Source organism: Phoxinus phoxinus, assembly GCF_949152265.1.
Source record: "Phoxinus phoxinus genome assembly, chromosome: 7".
Classification (NCBI taxonomy): domain Eukaryota; kingdom Metazoa; phylum Chordata; class Actinopteri; order Cypriniformes; family Leuciscidae; genus Phoxinus; species Phoxinus phoxinus.
Window position 1 is genome coordinate 18,971,786 of NC_136882.1, and position 13,259 is coordinate 18,985,044.

Genomic DNA, 13,259 nt, shown 5'->3' on the forward strand with positions numbered 1-13,259 from the left:
TTCACATCAGGATTGACTTCATCATAATAACCTGAACTCTTGATCATACCAGTCACATGAGAGCTAGCCACTAGTAACAGGCTTCTCTGTTCATTTTTGTGAAAAGTGAAGTAAGACAGTAAAGTATCACCCGATGTCTGGGTTGCAATACCACAATTGCAAAATATGTTTTTTCCACATAAAAAAAAAAAAAAAAAAAAAGATACTTTAAACTAACTCAATTCAATTATGGACAGTGGTTCCACACAACCAGCTTAGTTTTAATTAAAGGTTGATTTTTAATTCAAACAAAATCCTTGTGTTGTGACAACACGACTGAGGAAGAATCTATATGTAAAATAGTTATGTCCACCCAACTCAATTCAATCACTTCACTGTTTGTGAGATAAAAAAGTCACAATTACTTTGTTTTATTGTTCATTCTGTAGCAGAAACATGCAGTAAGTGAACTGTAAAAATATGATTATTGTAAGCTATATACTGCAATTATGGTTCATAATTTACAGATTAGTGTAATTGATAGGCTACTTTAAGTGCAGGGATAGAAAAAAGTGAACAGGTGAACACTGGAAGAACAGAAGATTTGACTTACATAATTAATGGTTGCAACTGGTTAAACACAAGTTAAAGGACCTGAAAGTGCTAATGGAATTTGTGCACACAGAACTGAATGTGCACACAGACCAGGGCCGTCATTGGGGTTTCTGGGCCCTTGTACAGTTTATTGCTTTCGGTCTCGCTAAGTTTAAATCGCATTCCTGGCTCTTGCTCTGTGCTCTTGCAATTGTGTGACTTTGACTCTTATAATCGGAGTCATTACATGAAACAATATTGTCTATAACAAGGTGGCTCAATGAATGATGGATGATGGTTTTAATGAAGGTAGGAATAGAAACTTCCAGGCAGATGTGTTGAGGCAAGTTGAAGCTAAACTCTGCAGGACAGTGGCCCTGGACCGAGTTTGGACACCTCTGGTTTAGCCAGTCTGACTTCTGACCAATTGCAACTGTTTGTATTTCGTGTCATGAGCACACTCCTCTTGTCAAGCTGTGTGTTATCAAGTGTGTCAGGACACTCCTCTCAGAGGTAATATTGACAGAGGGAGGAGGTGCTGATCTCCTTCAATGGAAGTACAGTTTGAAACTAGTCTGGGGGATTAGGAAGTGCTCGTCCATCTTAGCCTGCTGATTTATTATGCCATCGACAGAGATGATGAACAGAGTGGAACATCGATTCATCAAAGATACTTAAAAAATAAGGACCAGATTACCAGAATGGCTTCAATTGGACAAATAATCTTTACAAGGTAAGAATGGGCAACTTTTTCAAACAATTTCAGGTTGAAGATTATAGTACAATGAGTCGATACTGAATGTTTTTCATCAAATGTCTTTTTCAGTATGATTGTTCTGATAGTAGTCATTTCTGGACTCATCATTTTTATTTTGGCTATTGCATTTTCAGGTTGGTAAAACAATCATTTAACTCTAACAGTTTGCATAGTTTGTACAACTTTTAATAGTGCATTTGACTTTTGATGTATAAACTCAACGTCTGTGTGTGTGTTTGATTTTCAAGTGTCCCAAGGTACCGTTGAAAGCAGCAGTCCCTTTATTGTGGGGAATCTTGATGAGGATGTGGTCCTGGATTGCAGGTTTCTTAGCAACAGTGGCAATGAGAAATTGACCGATGTGTCAATTACTTGGCTAAAAGATGCCGTCAGTGGTGTGGTCTTTGAATACAAAAACAAAGCAGCCCAGCTCCAGGGGCAGAACATACAGTTCAAAAACAGGGCTCAACTGTTCTCAGATGCTATATCAACTGGCAACGCTTCCCTTCTGCTGAGAAACGTGAAGATGGAGGATGAGGGTGTGTATCGCGTCACTGTCAATGCACCAAAAGTCTCAGGGACTACCAGCGTTAACCTTAGAGTGGCTGGTAAATACATTCTTTACTCATTTATTTCAAAGTAAATGGACGTTTAAACCCACATATCTTATTTCTGCTTTATAGATCCACAAGGTGACAACAAGTGAGTTTCTATATGAGCGAGTCACTGAACCATTCTCTCATATGATTTTGTTAAAAACCCTGATTCACTGAAATCCAAACTAGTGTCTGGCTGCATCCGAAATCGTATATTTCTTGAGTAGGTACTTATTTTGAATGCGTAATTACTTCACGACCGCTCAAAAGTATGTTCTATATAGTATGAGTGTATGAATGTAATCTGGACGTAGTACATCCGCCATGTTGTCATTATCATATGACCTACCGCCATCAGTTACATCGCTTTACTGTCTTTCATAAATCCTCTCCGGTGGCCTCGGGATAGTAGTGTCCATCGTATGCACACTTCAGAATCGCGCCGCTTAAATGATTTGTTCTAAACTGATTCATAGGAACTAAACTGTTGTGTGCTCTCAGAGATGGACAAAATTATTATTTAAAATGACTGAATCTCTGACTATTTGAATGCACTGGCAATAGCTAGTAAATGTCACAATTTATCACAAAGAAATGGCAAGTAACATTGAATTAAAAATGAAATTTTGAAATAGAAAGACTTTTTTCCCCTGTAAAACATACTTCAATAATCTTTACACTGTACATCAAATTATGTATATGATCTTCTCATATCTGTTTCTTTGCAGCTTTCACAGCTCCCACATTTACTCGGTGGGCAAATGGCTCTCTATTTGCTGAGGCTCAAAGATGGTTTCCCAAACCAGATGTTAGCTGGATGAGTCAGGGTGGGCAGCTTTTAAACAGCAGCACCAGTTTCACCAACAACAATGCTGGAATCATGCGAGTTACTAGTGTCCTTGAAAACCAAGTACAAGTGGATGACATCTACACCTGTCTTATCGAGAACGATCTTGTGAAAGCTATCTCAGAGGCATCTGTAACAGGTAAAACTGTAGATATTGACTAAACAAAACTGTAAAGTCTAGTTGTTAAGAAGGGCTCACCCATAATCATAATATTTACAAAGAGCATTGCATATAAAATCAAATTTGTTAAACCAATTTTCTGGACAGCATGGACAAACAAAATGTATGTCACTCATTAAATAACACGACACGTGCAGTATGTTGATCAAATCTTGAGTTTCTGTTCTAAAGTCAACATTGCTATTTCTTTATGATTATTATTCTTCAGCAAACAATGTGGCGGAGAAGACATACTTCATTTTCAGTGCTGCATCTACAAAAGTGTCATCCTTACAACTTCTGTTCACAGTCATCCTTATTCTCTCTGTAACCCAGACAAGTCTCTCCAGCGGTTGACTGATGGTCAAACCAAGTTACAAAGACTGACATGTTTTCTCGGGTTGGTTGCTTACAGTACATACAAACATTATATCTATTAACCACACATCCTAAACCATAATGACATTTCCCAATAAAATTACAAACTGTATTTTTTTGTTTTTTACATTTTACATGAGATTTTGTAGAAACATGGACATATCATCTAAATCCAAATGCAAGTTTCACATGATAAATCCAATAAATTATTTCATATGAAACCTTTTGTTATTGACAAAATGTCAGCTAATCTGCAAACATATGTAATATTATTTATTATACCTTTTTTCACATATTATCTGAAACTTTTCTTGGAAACATGCTTGCATTACCAATAAAGGATTTTCATTACACTTTTTGTTTTAGACATTGTGTTGGTATCTCTTTTATTGTTTCATATTAGAACACAAATAAACATGTCTAGAAATTAATTAATGATAAAAAGGTACAATTTACAATAAGGCCACTTTGTTCATTACATTAGTTAACATAAAATAACTATGAAAATGTGAATTAATGTTATTTAATGTTGAATCTTATTTAATGTTAATTTCAACATTTACTAATATAGTAATTAAATCAAAACTTGTATCTGTTAATATGGACCTGAGCTAACATGAAATTAACATTTGTATTTTTTTATCAACTGTTAACAAAGATGAATACATACTTTTACCAATGTAGGCTATTGCTATAATTTTATTGAAACATTAATGATAATGTAAATGTATAATGTAAAGTGGCAAACCTACATCCAAAAACCCACATCCAAAAACAGGGACTTGTATTACATTGTACATTGTTATTAAGGCTATTACAAATATAGTCTCCATGGTTTATTATAGGCTACAAATGCCCATATTTAAGGAACTTTTGCAAATGGATTCATTAAAGGTATTTTGTAAAGGAATTAATTCGATTTCAGCAGGAAAAAGCATGAACTGCAAATCTTGACCTGTGATGTGGATTGATCTGCCTAGCTAGCCAGAAGATGGGGACAGGCTAAAATAGGTCAGATTTCAGGCCACGCCCCCAAACGTGAACGCATAACATGATTGGATGGCGAGGCACGTTCTCAAATAACATGAGCGAAAAAGTTAACTCTCAGTAAGTTTGGTCTGAGTTGAATTTTTTGGGTAAATGCTACCAAAACCTGGCTACTGCTGTTGCGTCATAATTTGTTTTTGAATAAGCGCGAGTTATAATAAAACCCTCATAAAAAGAACAACTACGATGTCACTTTGCAAAGAGCGATTAACGTTAGTTCAAGAAGAAAAACGAGAAACAGTGTTGAGTGAAAGCAATGGGGACACGGGAAAGAAGTCCAGAGCGGTCTGTGGTGTTTGTAATCGGATGTATCGAGACCCTAAAATCCTGCCTTGCTTGCACACTTTCTGTGCGGACTGCGTTCGCCAGCTCGAGCCGTTTTCGGTGCGTCGCGTGAACGGGGAACGACGCTCGCCTGAAGATGACACGCACGGGCACAACTCTGGCTCCACGATCCTGTGTCCTGAGTGCGATTCAGAGGTGAATCTGCCGCCATCGGGAGTGGATGGGCTGACCACTGATCATCTCGCGCTGGACGAGGTTTTCACGGAGACACTGCTAGTGGACAGCAGCGTTCTGTGCGACTTGTGCAGCGACAGTGACGCGGGGAAGCGCTGTGAGGTGTGCTGTGTCAACCTATGCGACTTCTGCAGTCAGGCCCACAGGTTAGTTTATCGCGGACTGAGAATATAAAGTTATTTCTTCTCCCTCTTGTCGTTTCATAAGCCACTTTATTCCTTGAACACAAATTATGTTAAAGGGATAGTTCCCCCCCCCCCCCCCCCCCCCAAAAAAAATGAAAAAAGTCATAATTTACTCACCCTTATGTCGTTCCAACCTGTAACGTTATTACTTGTGTTTCTTTAACATATTGAGAGCCAAACGATTTTGGTTATCATTGACTTCCATTGTATAAAAAAAAAAAACACTTCTCAACATTTATCAAAAAAATATAAAATATAAGCTTTCTAAATATAATATTGAATTAGTACAATCATTATTATTAAGTGGTGTATTTTGACAGCGTGATATGTCAGTCTACTGTATAAATATTACAGAGGTTGTGCTTCACCACTTTAGCTATTGAACATGTTATTAAATAAAATGCACAATAGCTGCCCACATGAAATATCTACTTCTCTTAGGTGAAAAACAGTATGATATACGAGTATGTCTGAATTATATGGAAGCATTGTTTCCGCCACAGAATTGCGAGATATAAACTCGCAATTATCTTTTTTTTAATTGGTTTATTCTGTGTCGAAAACATGCTTCCATAGAATTCACAGAACAGTAACTTAGGTGAAAAGTACCCGGATGACCTACTACTTCAGGCAATATTCTAGAATGTGCAGCTGATGAACATTTTAATATCCCATGAGGCAACGGGATAGGAGTAACAGACGCAACAGACATTAGTCACATAATGAATCCAGATTACATTTAAACTACACAAATACTTTATAATATGTACTTATTCAGAATAATTACCTATTCATAGAGTATGTGATTTCAGAACATTTAAAGAGGATGACCAGATTAGACTTTTGGGTAAGGGTCAAAGGTCAAGACCTATGGTTATTTAGTTGTAACATTACACATTGAATGGTCAAAAATGGCTGTCCCATAGATGTGTCCTGTGTGAACACCCCCCTAAAGCATTCTCTGCTTCATACTTTTAAGCTATTGCAAAATGTTGCGTTCAAGTTCTCTTGCGAAGTGTAATTACACAAATTGGTAAGTCATAATTATGATGCCAGGTGCTTTCAAATCACTATGGTCGGATCAAGATGACAATGCACACTTTCTACAAAAAAATAAAGCAAGAACTTTACTTCTACTAAATGATAAAGAATGCATATCATGTGTTTTTCTTGGTTTTTGTGTAAAAAACTGAATTGTAGTAAACCTAAATAAATCTGAATCGAACTGTAATTCCTAATATTAATTATTAACAATAATTATACATTTTGTTAATGTTGTCTATTAGAACAACTAAAAAAGACTTTGTATTGTTGCAACTTGCACAGAGTAAGTGCATTTATTCAGCAACCACAAATTGTGACCATGATTAAAATGATTAATCATGTTATATTCTATCGTTACTGTTCAACACTACTGTATTTTGTACATGTATGCAACTACATGTAGCTAGTTTTATTGTAAATGAGGAAAAGAAAATAATAATTTAATTCCAATCACAAATTTACTGTCAATACAGATGCTTCATTCTTTGATTTCATTCCACCATGTTTTCTCTCTGAAATGCCCTGAAACTCTGGGCTTAATCCAGGGATTTCACCTCGGCTCGAAATGACAAATTTGTGGTGGCATTTAACTCATAAATTCAATCTTTCCATCATGACTTGAATGCAAACTAAGTCCTCTAATGTGTATCTTCCCTGCAGGAGACAGAAGAGGACCTCCTCTCACTCTATCCAAAGCTTACAGGAGCTGAAGTCCCAGGGTCGTCTCACTAGACCCGTCCTGTGCTCGCTGCATCCTGGTCAGGAGTTACGGCTCTTCTGCGAGCCATGTGACCTCACTGTGTGCCTGGAGTGTGCGGCCACCTTTCACCGTGACCACCACTGCAGCTCTGCCCATGAGGTCATCAGTCGCCATGGAGATCGCATCAGGGATTTGGTCGTCAGGAGCTTGAGGCCTCGTCTTGCTCGTCTGGAGGATTCAATGAGATGCGTGGACACATCCCAAGAGGCTTTGCGGGCACGGACTGACACGTTGGCGGGTGAGATTCGGGCGTTTGCTCGGAGTTATGCCAACGCTGTGGAGGCCCATTGCTGTTCGCTGCTGCGGTCACTGGAGGACTTGAAATTGCAGCGCAGGAACCAACTCCATCTGCAGAAGGCTCAGCTGCAGCAAGCCTTGTCTGACGTCCGTGGTGGAGTGGACTTTGCAGAACGCCTGCTCACGTGCGGTTCAGACGCCGAAATCCTCAGTGCCAAAGGAGTTACTATGAGGAGATTGATGAACCTTGTAGAGTCAGGATACGACCCACACCCAACGACGATCGCCCACGATAATGCCAGCAGCATCTGTTTTCTTCCTCAGGAGAGTGCTGGGGAGATTGAGGGATTTCCTGTGGTTGGAGTTGTACATGCCAAGACTTTGGATCCCAGCAAGTGCACTATCCAGGGAGAAGGTGAGAGTAGGTCTGGGCTGCGTTTAACTCCACTTTTAGACATACACTCGCAAACTTCCCTAAGCACTTCCTCTCAGGGGAATCCCCACCTCCATTTTGAAAAGCGTTCAGCTTCGTCAAGTGGACGAGGGAAGTTTATTTGGACAGACCCTCGAACCCTCGATTTTACTCGTCTGTATACTTTAGGTAGATTCATTGACTACAATGCAACACGATTGTGACGTCTCAACAGTTATTCGCTCGGCAAGCTCCATAGCAAATTCCAAGTGATAAAGGGTTTTGGGCTTTAGATTTAAACACATTGCCAGGGTTCCGCCATTAGTGGGCATTCGTGCAACGTAAGCAATGACATACATCCGAGTGAACAAAGTTAGTGGGGGAAGGGCATAAAATAAGTGGACATAAACGCAGCACTGGTGTGGAGAGACAAAGTGCTTGTCGCTGGAATCATATCGCATGGTTAGGATATGGTGTAAGAGATTTAGAACCGCTGACATAGAGGAAGACCTCAGCCTTAAAGGAATAGTTCACCTGTTAATGAAATTTCCACCTGGAAATTGTCAGTTGTTGATGTTATTCCAAACTTTTAGGACCAGAGAAATGTTGCACTGTTCTGATCGCTCTTTCCATGCAATTGGAATTCCATACAAGGTATGAGAACTGATACTTTCAAGCTTCAGAAATGACACACAGGCACCATTAATGTACATTAAAACCATAAAAAACATATGAAAGTGTACTTCTGCAACTAGAATAATATAGTCAGAAGGTAGGTTGAACGGGTAAGTCTGATTTATGAAAAAAATCTTTTTAGATTTTGTGGATCAGCTGATTTATTGAAAAGTTGACAAGTCATTCACAAATCAGACGTGGCTAAGGAGATGTCAAGATTTTAATTTAATAATGATTAAAATTTTTGTATTTTTCTCACACAAGACTTAAATATAACACGGACCACTTTAATGCTTTTTTTGGGGTCATTTTGGAGCTTGACAGTGCCATTTCCTTTTAACTTTCATTATATTATTATTATTCATTAAAATATTTTTTAAAAATGTACATTCCACAGAAGAATGTCATAAAGGTTTGAAATGAAATGAGGGCGAGTAAATAAATGACAGAATTTCAATAACTGTAAATTCTGATCTAAAACTGTAAGTACTTTTATGAGCTCCTCTCCCCCTGAATTGGGTCAGTTAGTCATTAGTCAATAGTTAAGATTTGAATCAGAATGACGTTACTCGTGAAACTGTGGTAACGTGCTGTATTAGAGGTCCGTGGAATCTTAAGCTCTTTGTCAATACACATGATGGTTGGTTCAGTGCACATTCCTCAGAAACCGTAGTTCAGATAAAATTTGAAGTTTTCTGTGCGACAAGATCTGAATTCTGAAAGAGAGACTTTAGATCCACATTTGTTCCACACACAGATATGCATACACAAGTGCACACAACAAAAGGCCTAGGGCATGACACTGGGATAAATAGCAGACAACATTCCTGGTTACTATGACAACTCAACCTTTGTACTGGTCTGGTGCTCCTAAAGTGTAAAAGGGTCACTTATCCAGTCTGTATTTTGATATTGATATTTATCACAATATTAATTTACCATTTATGGTAAATTAATGTGCTTTTACCATTAAGGAAATGTGCTTTCCACATATTTATTAGAACTTGAGAAAGAAAACGTGTTAGTTCACAATTGAAGAGTAGCTACCTTTTAATTTAGGGCCCCATTAAATCCAAGTTTTATTTATTTTTACTATGATTTAATACTAATTTATATACACTTCAACAATTAAATTAAGCTTTTAAAATGTAATCAAATGAAAATATAACAATTCATGACAAAACATTGCATTATTGTTGTCAAGTAAGATTCTGCCCAACAGAACTGTACATGGATGTTTAAATGTCTTGGGTTTTATGATATTCCTTAGAAATAATTATATTATTATTATTACTTTGAGAAGTACATTTAAGTATGCAGTAGTGATAGCCTATATTTCTGTCATAATTTCTTGAAGTTAAACTGATCTTTTATTTTGACGGTTTGTTGCGAAGATCTTTCAGTTTCTGTGTGTATTTGACAGTAGTTTTTTTTTCTCAAATGAAACTGAAAAGCTTGTTAAGTGACTCTCAAAGCCGCTCTGGAGATGAAGTTTATGTGTTCACAACCTCATAAATTGAGTTTGCAGACACTGAAAACATTGCGAACGTCACGTGTGTGATTTTGTGTATCAGACGAAACCGCGCCGTTCATTCACACAGCGACACGCAGGGGAAAAAACATTATAAATCTAATTGAGTTGTTTTCTAAACGTTTTTGAGTTATGTCTTTCTTAAAGTTGGGATGGAATGAAAATGTACCCAAGATATTTTCTAAATTAATCTTCTTTCTTTTTTTTTTAGATCCAGGTCATGGGGGCTTCTTTTACCTTTGATTTTCTTAATAAAAATCCAATGAAATGACAGACTTATCCTATAATTGATTTGGCTTAAATCCCGCCCCTTTCCTCGCAATCAACTGCAAGCTATCAGATCTGCCTTCATCCAATTAACAGCCAGTTTTTTTTTTCTCGAGAATTTGTTTGCATAGCCTGTGTCCACTCACATGTGTCTGTCCTTGTGTGTGAATAACTCCCAGGTGTGGAGCGAGGTCGTGAAGGCCAGCGGGACGAGTTCACTCTGGTTTGCAGGGACTCCTCTGGAGAGCAGATAGACCGAGGTGGAGACCCTGTGCTGGTCAGCATAGTGCACAAGGACAGGAAGGACTGGTGAGTACACAGGGAAAATTAAGACCACCACATTTTTAAAAATGTGACGGTAGAGTCACTAAAGTCCTTACGGCTGAATCATATATGCTAATGCTTACAGATTCTACTCATAACGGACAATGCACATGCCAATGCAATTTTTTTTTAATCTTTTTCTGAGATTCTGCTTGTTCATGAATAAATGTATGTTTTAGTTTTTTTGACTTTTTTTTTTCTTTTTTTTTCTTTTTTGAACATGTAAAAAGAAACAATAATAATAATGCAAAAATATGTTTTAGTTTTTATCACTTTATAATATTTCAGTTTTTATTATTTGTTATTTAGGCCGAAATTAATGTATTTATTTTCAAACATTTGGATTACACAGGATTCATTTTAAGTAATAAACTTAATGTCATATTTGTCAGTCATGCATAAATGAAACAAGTAAGAAAAAGATTTCTGTAATAGCATCTGAGATCAAAATCGTTGCATTATTTAGTGTAAGAAATGACAGACTGCCTCGACCCAGATTCCACTCCAAGATATGTGGTTGAACGTGCTCATTTCCCAGAATGGCTTAATTATCATATAGAAGTAGAACAAAGTCAACAGTTTCATGCACAATTTGAGTGGATAAAATCCTGAGCAAATGTAGAATCCATTCAATTGTAGAATGGAAGCAAGTGAGGGACCCTAAGAACCATCCGACAATAGGGTGTCTAACTTCATACAAAAGGAGCAACTTAATTTACATAAGGGGTGGTAAACTGTAACGGGACTTGAGATTAGGATGTTTGGGGTTCATTCTGACAGACCGCCACTGCTACACTGCCACAAAAGTTCTTTATTAAGATCTTCAATGTCCTCATCATTTTTTCTCACCTCAGACTGTGACTCTTTTTGCCCTCTGTGGCATTACAGCTCTGTGGAGGTGTCTGTGGTGGATAACAGTGATGGCTCCTATGGTGTGAGCTACACCCCTGCTGAAGCAGGTCTTTACTCTGTGTGGGTCTGTGTTAAAGCACAGCACGTCCAGGTAACTGCAGTTAAACCAAAACACGTGTCTAATAATAACAACAACATTATTGGCCAGTTTGAAGGAACATCAGTGATGCTGGGACTGACATTCCAACAATCTGTGGTTTCCAGGGATCACCTTTCGTGCTAAATGTGAAGAGGAAGTTCAGACGTCACCGTGGCGTATTCCATTGTTGTTCCTTCTGCTCTAGTGGGGGCGCTAAAGAGGCACGCTGTGGCTGCACAGGGACCATGCCAGGTACTGGAGCACAATTTTTTTTATTTTATATAATATTTATTTACATCACATTAAAGGGAATACGTGTATCTGTGTGTGCGCACTTAGGAGGCTTTCAGGGTTGTGGACATGGTCATAAAGGACACCCCGGTAAGCCCCACTGGTCCTGTTGTGGAAGTGTGGTGGAGGCTTCAGAGTGTATTCTACATAACCTGGGCAGCCTTTCTCCTCGTGGACATCTCCGGACTGTGGAGCTCTGAGACAATCAGAAAATATACACTCTGTCTGATCAAATTTGTACCATAAACTCATAAACCATTAACCAGTCAACATATAAAGCACAGATTCACATTGTGCCTTTCGTGTGGCCTTTATTCATACAGTTTAATTCTCATTATTTTGAAAGATTAAACTTTTTAGGGTGTCCATAATTTGGGTGTTGATTTTTTTTTATCAACATTTGGTGCCAATATTTATTGTGCGCCTTAATCATGGCAGATAAACTGTTCTGTTTTTCAAAGTGCCAACACTAATACTTTTGTATCAGTATTATATAGATTTAATAGCTAGTGTTTTATTTACACATTCAGAACTACTGTATTTTTATTTGTGTTCACTGTAAATATTTTTTAACCATCATTTGATCATAATTAGCATTTGACAAAAACATTTGAGAATATTTTTGTATATTAACATATTTTTGTTAATGTCTGGTATTGTTTTATGCTCTTTTTATCATAATCATCATGTTTCCTTTGATAATAGCCTTTTATATAGACAATGTGGTTTATATTGTTATAATGGTTTATTTATATACATGTGCATGACTCGATTTCAAAGACTGCGTTTGTTATTATATGCATCCCATTACATTTTAGCTGTCTTTGTATATGCTGTACTGGTACCTCGGATTAAACAACTCTTACCTCTCCACTTGTAAGAGTGGCACTTCTCAGATTGTGAGTGTGTTTGATTGTGCTAATGTGATCTGTTTCGCATAGTGTATATTCTGTGAAGTCAGGTCTATAAAACACGTGTTGAGACAAATAAAATGTCTTATTACTTAAAGACCTACTTTAGGTCTCACCACCATGTGGTTTACCTTGCTTATTGAGCAAAATATATTTTGAATCAATGCAGTTATTTGGTTTGCCGTTTTCATTTGTGTTGATTTTGAGCAGACTGAGAAAAGGATTAAAAACATCAACACAATTAAACTCAGTGGATCTGTTGTAACATACTGGATTGCTCTTTCTAACACTAGATGGCAGCTGTGCTTTGTGAGGAAGTCTCTCTCTCTCTCTCTCTCTCTCTCTCTCTCTCTCTCTCCCTCTCCAACCAATATGAAAACTAAATATGTCATTCTTGTTCATTCTACATTATGTCGTTTGCATAAAATGATAAATCTTAACTGTGAATGTAATCACACAACAGAAAAAAATGTTTTCACAATTATATTACAAAATATATACATTTATAAAATGTATACATTATATCATATTTAATCACTTTGGAAAAAAAAGAGCCTGTGAAAGATATCAGTCAATGACCTCTTATATTTCTTCCCAGTGTGCCATGCACACACAAAGCAGTGGATTAAAGTAGCAATCAATCTGATTCAGAAGAGCAACATGCACGCTTCGAACACTCGGTTTTCTCTTTGAAATCTCTGAGCTCACACAGTCAAGGACACGAGTAGTTCTGTAAGCCTGCAAACACTCTTTT

General features: G+C 37.5%; 2 protein-coding genes across 2 annotated transcripts; both read left to right on the plus strand.

The window, feature by feature from the left end:
- The first annotated feature begins 711 nt into the window (after window positions 1–711).
- Window positions 712–3,677, plus strand: vtcn1 (V-set domain containing T cell activation inhibitor 1). Its single transcript, XM_079619043.1, has 5 exons — window positions 712–1,306; window positions 1,400–1,464; window positions 1,579–1,938; window positions 2,655–2,912; window positions 3,163–3,677. Exons 1-5 carry the CDS (start codon window positions 1,275–1,277, stop codon window positions 3,288–3,290), a joined length of 843 nt encoding a protein of 280 aa, XP_079475169.1. The 5' UTR covers window positions 712–1,274; the 3' UTR covers window positions 3,291–3,677.
- A 665-nt stretch (window positions 3,678–4,342) lies between these two features.
- Window positions 4,343–12,880, plus strand: trim45 (tripartite motif containing 45). The gene is made up of 6 exons (XM_079618161.1): window positions 4,343–5,023; window positions 6,767–7,518; window positions 10,168–10,297; window positions 11,201–11,315; window positions 11,429–11,555; window positions 11,643–12,880. The coding sequence occupies exons 1-6, from the start codon at window positions 4,545–4,547 to the stop codon at window positions 11,792–11,794; spliced, it is 1,755 nt and encodes a 584-aa protein (XP_079474287.1). The 5' UTR covers window positions 4,343–4,544; the 3' UTR covers window positions 11,795–12,880.
- Window positions 12,881–13,259: the final 379 nt, after the last annotated feature.